This window comes from Gekko japonicus, unplaced genomic scaffold (assembly GCF_001447785.1).
Source record: "Gekko japonicus isolate JY-2015 unplaced genomic scaffold, Gekko_japonicus_V1.1 scaffold2942, whole genome shotgun sequence".
Taxonomy (NCBI): domain Eukaryota; kingdom Metazoa; phylum Chordata; class Lepidosauria; order Squamata; family Gekkonidae; genus Gekko; species Gekko japonicus.
In genome coordinates this window covers 159,760-168,754 of record NW_015160315.1, presented here as the reverse complement: position 1 = coordinate 168,754, position 8,995 = coordinate 159,760, and the positions used below count along the sequence as shown (strand labels likewise).

The following is an 8,995-nucleotide window of genomic DNA, read 5'->3' as shown; positions in this document are numbered from 1 at the left end:
CAGTGCATGTGGGGTGGATGTGGGGGGGGCATTGCAGTGGCTTCGGCCCCAAAAGCGTGGGGAGGGCACCCAGCGGTGCAGGGGGGGCTCACATGGCCACCCCCGCAGCCCAGTTTCTGCTTCCCCGAGCCAAGGGAAGCAGCATGCCGGCTCATGGCCACCCCTCGTGAGCCAGCCGCCCGGCCGAGCCCTGCAACCGCCGCAGTGGCTGAGTCACGTGCGAGAGCTGCCTTTCTTGGCACTGGGCGCTCGCCGCCCACCTGCAGCTGCTTACATAAGCCGGCTGGGCACACCTGGAACCTGGCGGAGGGAGTGAGGGGCCGCCCGCCCACCCGCGAGAGAGAGCGCAGCCCAGCTCCGGCTTTGGGAAGGCGGTGGGGAAAGGAAATTCGACCCCAAACCGGGACGGTCCCAGGAGTCCCTGGCCTCGGTGTGGTGGCAGCGTGGCAGAGGCCACCCTCCTGCAAGAGGAGTTCCTCAACGTGTGCCGCAGTGGGCGCACGCCGGCTTTTTTGGGGGGACAGTTTGGTGCCCCCATCCAGGGCCCGGTGCCCCATCCAGGGCCCAGCGCTCTAGGCGAATGCCTAGTTCACCTAGTGGGTGAGCTGGCCCTGGCCCCAGGCCCACTGAAAGCTTGGAGTTTGGTATTTTGGCACTGCGATCTGGAACACAAAACCGCCTGGCCTCCCCTGGGAACCAGGTTTGAATCCCCACTCCTCCACTTGCAGCTGCTGGATGACCTTGGGCAAGCCATGGTTCTCTCAGAGGTGTTCTTGAAAGACCTCTCTCATCCCCGCCTACCTCCCCAGGTGTCTGTTGTGGGGAGGGGAAGGGAAAGGAGTTTGTAAGCTGCTCTGAGACTCCTTTGGGTAGTGAAGGGCGGGGTATAAATCCCTCTCTTCTCTAGTGGTTAAGTGCGCGGACTCTAATCTGGGAGAATCGGGTTTGATTCCCCACTCCTCCACTTGCACCTGCTGGATGACCTTGGGCAAGCCATGGTTCTCTCAGAGGTGTTCTTGAAAGACCTCTCTCATCCCCGCCTACCTCCCCAGGTGTCTGTTGTGGGGAGGGGAAGGGAAAGGAGTTTGTAAGCCGCTCTGAGACTCCTTTGGGTCATGAAGGGCGGGGTATAAATCCAATCTCCTCCTCCTCCTTCTCCTCCTCCTCTAAGAAGCTCCCGCCATACATCAGTTTTATCCTCACAACAGCTCTCTAAAGTAAGTTAGACCTTGAGAGGCTGATTGACCAAAGGCGACCCAGAGAGCTTTCTTGCAGTGTGGGGCATTTGAACTGGGCTCTCCCCCGCTCCTAGTTCAACACCAGTCTTCCCAGATCTTGAAAGCTAAGCAGGGTTGGCCCTGGGAGACCACCAAGGAAGAAGGATTCAGGTGGGGTCGCTGGGTCGGTCTGAAGCAGCAAAATAAAGTTCAAGTCCAGCAGCAGCCTGAAGGCCAACCAAGTTTTATTCCAGGTTATGTGTGCACAAGAAATCTTATACCAGGAATATAATTTGGTTGGTCTTAAAGTTGCCCCTGGACTCGGACTTAGTTTCATCAAGGAAGCCGTTCAGAGCCAGGCAATGGCAAACCGCCTCAGTTAAGTCTCTTGCCTTGAAACCCTGATGGAGTCGCCATAAAGATGGATCAAGGTGGGTAGCCATTTTGGTCTGAAACAAGAGAACAAAGTTAAGAGTCCAGTGGAACCTTCAAGAAGAAGAAGAAGAGATTGGATTTACACCCCGCCCTTCGCTCAGAGGGGCTTACAATCTCCTTTCCCTCCCCCTCCCCACAACAGACAGCCTGTGAGGTAGGTGGGGCTGAGAGAGCTCTTTTCCAGAACTGCTCTTGAGAGAACTTGTGACTGACCCAAGGTCACACCAGCAGCTGCAAGTGGAGGAGTGGGGAATCAAACCCCGTTCTCCCAGATTAGAGTCCATGCTTCTAACCACTACAAAGTTTTATTCAATGTGTGAGCTTTCCTGCGCAGGCACTTCGGCAGATGATGAAAGGGGATTACATCGGGATTGTCTACACAGGAGTGGTTTGTTAAATTCGCATGCAAACTAGTGCGGACACATTTTTTTTAACAGATCAAAAGAATGACAAGCTTAGTTCCTGGTTATCATCTGTTTTGGTTCAACTGGAGGGTGGGGGACACACTTGACAGCAAAACTCAATCCCCCAATCAGTCACCCTAACCACTGTGTAAACTGCCTCACCGCCTGAACCCTCCCTGCCTGTCATCGCACACGCGGCTAACCTGTCGGGAGAAACAAAAAGACTCGCTGGCTGCCAACTCTCCACGCCACCCCCCTTCCCCTCCGGCTCTTTTCCTCCCACGTGCCTTATTTTCCCTCCCCCCCTTCCTCCTTTAGCTACTTTCGGTTTCAAGTTCCCAGAAACGGCCTCTATTCTTAGAAGCCCGGAGGAGGCTGGAAGGGGATTCCCAGCCAGGAAGGCACCGGAGGGTAGGAGAGGAGCGATCCCTCCACTCCCTTTCCCTTTCCCCTTTTCCTCCCCCCCCCCCCCCCCCTTGTATCGATCCCGATTTCCCCCAAAAGGCGGCGAGACAGAATTAGCGGCCCGAAAGGGGATTTTTTTTCTCGTCTGCCGAGAGGCGCAGTGCGGCGGACGGCCGCCAGAGGGCGCGCGACTCGCTCCCTTAGCGCCGATTAGCGGCTGCTCCGTCCTGCGCCGCTTCGCCTCCAGTTGGGGGAGAATTTCCAAAGCGGAAAGCCGGATTGCAGTGAGTGAGTGGCTCGGACTCGCCAGGCGGGTGCAAGCGCTGCAGCAGCAGCAGCTCCGCTTCTGAAGACTGTTGAGGCGGCGCCTGCTTTTGCAGATCCACCTCCCCCCCCACCTTTTTGGGCAGGGAGCTGCGACAGCGGCTGTTTTTGGAAACTTTGCAAAGCCGGGATCTCCAGGCGCCGACCGCGGCCTTTTGCCGGCAGAGATGAAGCCCGGCCTGGCGGTGCCCTGTGCCTGGATCGCGGCGGTGGCGCTGCTGGACTACCTCGCCCTGCGCTTGGCGGGGCTGGCGCTCCAGCCGCCCTGGGGGAGCCCCCTGGTGCGCTGCTGGGCCGCCGCCCTGGTGCGCTGCCCGGTGCTGACCCTCTCGGCTTATGCCCTCGGCTGCCGTGGCGGGCACGGGCTCCCCGGGGCGCTGCGAGATGCCCTGATGCCCGCGGCGCTCCTCCTCAGCTTCCTGGTGCCTTCCTTTGCCACCCTGCAGTACCTGCTCCTGCCCAACGGGGGCGCCTCGGAGCTGGCGCACACCTGGGGCCGGGCGGACGTCTTCGCCCTGAGCTACCTCGTCGTGGGCGCCGCTGCCTGCCTGTGGCATCTCCAGGAGCCCCCCAGCCCAGGAGGGGGCGGGAAGGGACCCTCGGCGTCCTTTGGGCGCCTCCTCTCCTGCATGAGGCCGGATGTGCTGCGGTTCGTGGCCATGGGTGGTCTCATGGTGGTCTCCTCTTTGGGTAAGTGTGCGCGTCCCCCTTTCCCGTCATGGGACCTTTCCCAGCTCCCAAGGTCCAAGGATTGCCTGGTGGGGTCCCCAGGATCCTGGGGCTGGTGGGCAATGTTCCCTCTAAGCTGTGGAGTCTTGTGAGCAAAAATTCTACTTTATGAGCGACTGGCATTAAAGTTCTGAGCGAGCAATTTGGCTGCTGCGTTAAATCAGTGTGCTCTGGAGCCATCCCTTCCTGAGCTGAGAAAAAGATCTGTGAGCCAGAGGCTAAAAAACTGAGCTAGCTCACACTAACTCAGCTTAGAGGGACCACTGCGTGGCGGGTGTCAGTTTGGGAGGGGGGACCTCCTGAGCCTAATTCGGTGGTGATATTCAGCCCCCCCTCCAATTCATCCAGAGAATAGAGTTCTTACAGCACCCACTCTTCCCAAAGCACCCGCTCTAAGTTCAGCCAGCTCTCTGTATTTGAAAGACAAGTGATGTTTACGGCTGTCGCACAGTCTTGTAGCTGTGAGTTCCACAAACTGATAATCAGGGCTGGCTCCAGCTTATTTTGCACCCTAGACGAGGATCCCTTCTGCCCCCCCCCCCCCGTGCGCCCACGAATTTTCATTTTAGGAAGAATGAAAAACACAAATAATCAAGAAACTCCCAGAGTACGGGGCCGGGTACAGTTTGGTGCCCCTAAGGGCCGTCCCGCTCTAGGCGATCGCCTAGTTCGCCTAGTGAGTGAGCCGGCCCTGCTGATAATAATAATACAGGTGGAATCAAGTCCGGGATGTACTAAAAGGAAGGACAGGATTGCCCATTGGAAACAATTTGAGACGCTGGAAGACCCATTGGAAATAATGGGAGCCAGAATGCCAATTGACTTGCATGGGCTCCATTAGAAAACATTAGAGTACAAGTAGAGTTGCAATAAAAATGCAGAATGGATTTTCCATTAGGGTCTCTGGGCCCAAATACACTACTCTGGGGATGGAAGGAGAGGCCACGGAGTGGAATGACAGCCTTTGGGAGTAACAGAAGTGCTCAGGCACTGAGATGACAGGCCATGGAGTGGAATGACAGCCCCAGGGTGGAGCAGGAGTGTTCAGGCACTGAGATGACAGGCCACGGAGTGGAATGACGGCCCTAGGGTGGAGCAGCAGTGTTCAGGCACAGTGTCTGAATATCCAGTGTCTGAACACTCCTGGCACACCCTGGGGCTGTCATTCCACTCTTGGCCCTGTCATTCCAGTTCCTGAACACTCCTGGCACACCCTCGGCCTCTGTTTCCTGTTGTCGGATGTCCAGGATGCTGGACTAGATGGACCACCGGTCTGATCCATTAGGCCAGGGGTGGCCAAACGTGCTCAACGTAAGAGCCATGTAGAATAAACATCAGATGTCTGAGAGCCGCAAGACAAATATTGCTGGGGGGGGGACAGTGGGAGGGCTTCTGGTGTCCTGGCCCCACTGCTGGACCTCCTGATGGCCCCTGGTATTTCTGGCCACTGTGTGACACAGGGTGTTGGACTGGATGGGCCTTTAGCCTGATCCAACATTGGCGTCTCTTATGTTCTTATGAAACAAAAGTTTTTGTTAACATTAAAGGAGACTGCCAAAAATAAAAACAAAAGGGGTTAAAACAGATATTGATAACAATGTGTATTTGTCCAATGATCTTTACTGGTTTGCTAATGGTATTTCGCAGTTCCGCAGGGCCTGCAAGACGTAGCTCTTCCACCAGGCGTATAATTAGGGGCTGCCGCCGCAGTGCAAGGCCCACAAAGCCATCATCGAGCAGCTGCCATAAGAGTTGACGAGCAGAATAACATCTAAGCACTTTTATGCTGGAAGCTGGGAATCCATCTGAAGGCATTCCTTCTGATTGAATTTTAAGCGCTGCCAGCCCATTGTAATGTATTATTTTTAATTTGTATTATGCATTAATTTGTATTATGAATGTTTTAATTTGTATTATGCATGTTTTTATCATGCATTTATGTTACCGGAAGCCTCCCCGAGCCCACTTTGCGGGGAGGGCGGGGTGTGAATTTGACAAGAAATCAATAGATTTGTCGGAGAGAGAGAGGGGTGGAAAGAAAGAATGAAAGAGGTGGAAAGAGAGAAAGGGAAACCAAGAAAGCAAATAGGTGGGGAAGTGAGGGAGGGGGGAAGGAAGGAAAAGAGAGAGGAAGGAAGGAAGGGAGAAAGAGAGAAAAATAGAAAGGTGGAAAGAACACCGGCTGGGGAAGGACTGATCGTGGAGGCATGCCTCCCTTTCGCTTCCCCAGCCGCCCTGCCGGGAGCTGCGCAATACGTGTGAAATCTAGGCTCTTCTTGTGTTCTTACGAGTCTTGCTGTTCTACTGTAGACCAGCAGGGGTGCCCACCTGAGGTTATTTATACGTTGTGTGGAGGAGAGATGTTAGTTTAGAGGGACGGACTCCAATGATCCAGAAGCAAATCCATGTCAGGCGAACGGACTTATTTTTGAATGAAATTTCATCCAGAGTTCATCTCGGTCCTAGATTCGAGGGTAAGGGAGACCCAGGTTCGAAACCCTGCTCTGCCGTTGAAGTACAGTGGCTGACCTCAGGCCAGTCCCACACTCTCGGCCTAGCCTACCTCACAGGGTGGTTGTGAAGATAAAATGGAAGACAGGAGAATGGCGTAAGCCGCTTTGTGTCCCCCATTCTGGAAAAAGGCAGGGTCTAAATAAAGCATATACATGAATAATTTTATTCATTCATTCATTCATTGATATGTATAGCCCTGCCTCCCCGCAAGTGGGCTCAGTGTGGGTAAATAACATACCAAATTCAATAAACACAGTTAAAAATTAAAACGTAGTAGTAAACATTCAAATCGTGGTCACAGCTCAAAACAGAAGTTGGCTTGGCTGTGAGAGGTTCCCTGGCTCGTTGGTAATAGATAATAATAAGCCAACCGTTATTGTGAAAGAGCCAGTTTGGTGTCGTGGTTAAGTGGGTGGGCTCTAATCTGGGAGAACCGGGTTTGATTCCCCCACTCCTCCACTTGCACCTGGCTGGATGACCTTGGGCAAGCCACAGTTCTGATAAGAGCTGCTCTTGAAAAAGAGCAGTTTCTGTCAAGAGCTCTCTCAGCCCCACCTACCTCACAGGGTGTCTGTTGTGGGGAGGGGAAGGGAGAGGAGTTTGTAAGCCGCTCTGAGACACCTTTGGGTAGTGAAGGGCGGGGTATAAATCCAACCTCTTCTTCTTATTATTATTGGATGGGAGACAGAAACCTCACGGAGGCCATAGGTGGACGTCCACTGCCTCAGCCGAAGGCCTGGCGGAATGGCTCCGTCTTGAATTCCTGCTCCTCTCCGTTTACCTCCGGAGGTTCAAATCCTCTCCGACCTCCTACTTCGCTTCTCAAGTTTAGTTTCTCATCCCATCTCCCCCCCACCCAAAGAACCCTGGAGTCCTGAGGGCTGTCCCTTTCTTCTCCAGGGGAGATGGCCGTTCCCTACTACACAGGACGCATGACTGACTGGATCGTGACCAAGGGCGACTCTTCTGTCTTTGAGAAAGCACTTTGGATGATGTTTCTCCTCACGGTGGGCAGGTAGGGAGAGGATGGAGCAGTTGGGGTGGCAGGTTTGGAGCGGGAAGGAGAAAGGTGGTTGATGTCGGTGGGAGGCCACCGACCGGCCTTTTTGTTCTCCCCTCCCTCAGTGCCGTGACTGAGTTTCTCTGCGACTGCCTCTACAATGCCACCATGAACCGGCTCCACACCCGCCTCCAGAGCACCACCTTCAGCTCCATCCTGCGCCAGGAAATCGGGTTCTTCCACACTAACCGCACAGGTAAAAGACCCCTGCCCCCTGCAGGCCTGACTCTGACCCTGAGTAGAGGAGGCATCACAAGAACTTAAGAGAAGCCATGTTGGATCAGGCCAATGGCCCATCCAGTTGAGCACTCTGTGTCACACAGTGGCCAAAAACCAGGTGCCATCAGGAAGTCCACCAATGGGGCCAGAACTCCAAAAGCCCTCCAGGACCAAGAAGACAGAGCATCACTGCCCCAGACATAAGAACATAAGAGAAGCCATGTTGGATCAGGCCAATGGCCCATCCAGTTGAGCACTCTGTGTCACACAGTGGCCAAAAACCAGGTGCCATCAGGAAGTCCACCAATGGGGCCAGAACTCCAAAAGCCCTCCAGGACCAAGAAGACAGAGCATCACTGCCCCAGACATAAGAACATAAGAGAAGCCATGTTGGCTCAGGCCAATGGCCCATCCAGTTGAGCACTCTGTGTCACACAGTGGCCAAAAACCAGGTGCCATCAGGAAGTCCACCAATGGGGCCAGAACTCCAAAAGCCCTCCAGGACCAAGAAGACAGAGCATCACTGCCCCAGACATAAGAACATAAGAGAAGCCATGTTGGATCAGGCCAATGGCCCATCCAGTTGAGCACTCTGTGTCACACAGTGGCCAAAAAGGAAGTGCCATCAGGAAGTCCACCAGTGGGACCAGAACTCCAGAAGCCCTCCCGCTGTTGTCCCCCAGACACCAAGAAGACAGAGCATCACTGCCCCAGACATAAGAACGTAAGAGAAGCCATGTTGGATCAGGCCAATGACCCATCTCGTCCAACACTCTGTTTCACACAGGGGCCAAAAACCAGGTGCCATCAGGAGGTCCACCAGTGGAGCCAGAACTCCAGAACCCTCCCACCATTCCCCCCCAGGCACCAAGAATACAGAGCGTCACTGCCCCAGACCCAGGGCCGGCCCCAGCATATTTTGCACCCTGGGCGAGGATCCCTTCTGCCTCCCCCCGTGCGCCCTTGTCAGAGCCAGCAGGGGGCGCTTTTGGTGGGGGGTGGATGCAGTTTGGCGCCCCTAAGGGCCGGGGCACTCTAGGCGAACGCCTAGTTCGCCTAGTGAGCAAGCCGGCCCTGCCCAGACCGAGTATCCTGGTGGCTAATAGCCACTGATGGGCCTCTTTTTTGTACACAGCCCTTTTCTTGGGTTCTTCCAAGCTGTCTCCTCTCGTTCTCGTGAGCCTTGTCCTGGTCTCCTTCCCCCTTTTCTCTACCCTGACTGACTTGCTTTTTCCTTCCAGGAGACATCACGTCCCGCATCACCTCGGACACGGAGAGCGTGAGCGAAGCCCTTTCGGGGGACCTGAGCCTGCTGATGTGGTACCTGATGCGGGGGATCTTCCTCTACGCCACGATGCTGTGGGTCTCCCTGCCCCTGGCCCTGGTTGTCACCGTGGGGCTGCCCTTCATCCTCCTCCTGCCAAAGTTCTTTGGGAAATTTCACCAGGTACGCACACATAGAGATGTGAAGGCCCGGGAAAAAAACCGGAAAAATTCGGGGAAAAAACGTTTTTTTTCCCGTTTTTTTCCTGAAGCCTTTTTTTGTTTTTTTCCGGAAAATTGGAAAAATTGAAAAAAGAAAAGAAAAAAAATTGATTATGGAACGTTTTATTTTAACGTGATGACTAAATATTTTAAGACAAGGTGTTCAAATATTTTCCAAATCATTTCTAACATATATATATATA

At 54.3% G+C, this 8,995-nt stretch overlaps 1 protein-coding gene across 1 annotated transcript in view; it reads left to right on the top strand.

Annotated features, from left to right (window-relative positions):
- The first annotated feature begins 2,675 nt into the window (after window positions 1-2,675).
- The window catches only part of LOC107115183, a 69,038-nt gene continuing 62,718 nt past the window's right edge, over window positions 2,676-8,995 (top strand). Inside the window, exons 1-4 of the mRNA XM_015416820.1 lie at window positions 2,676-3,475; window positions 6,929-7,043; window positions 7,154-7,284; window positions 8,549-8,754. Of these exons, the coding sequence (XP_015272306.1) occupies window positions 2,953-3,475; window positions 6,929-7,043; window positions 7,154-7,284; window positions 8,549-8,754 (975 nt within the window). The 5' untranslated portion in view covers window positions 2,676-2,952. The remainder of the gene's footprint in view (window positions 3,476-6,928; window positions 7,044-7,153; window positions 7,285-8,548; window positions 8,755-8,995) is intronic.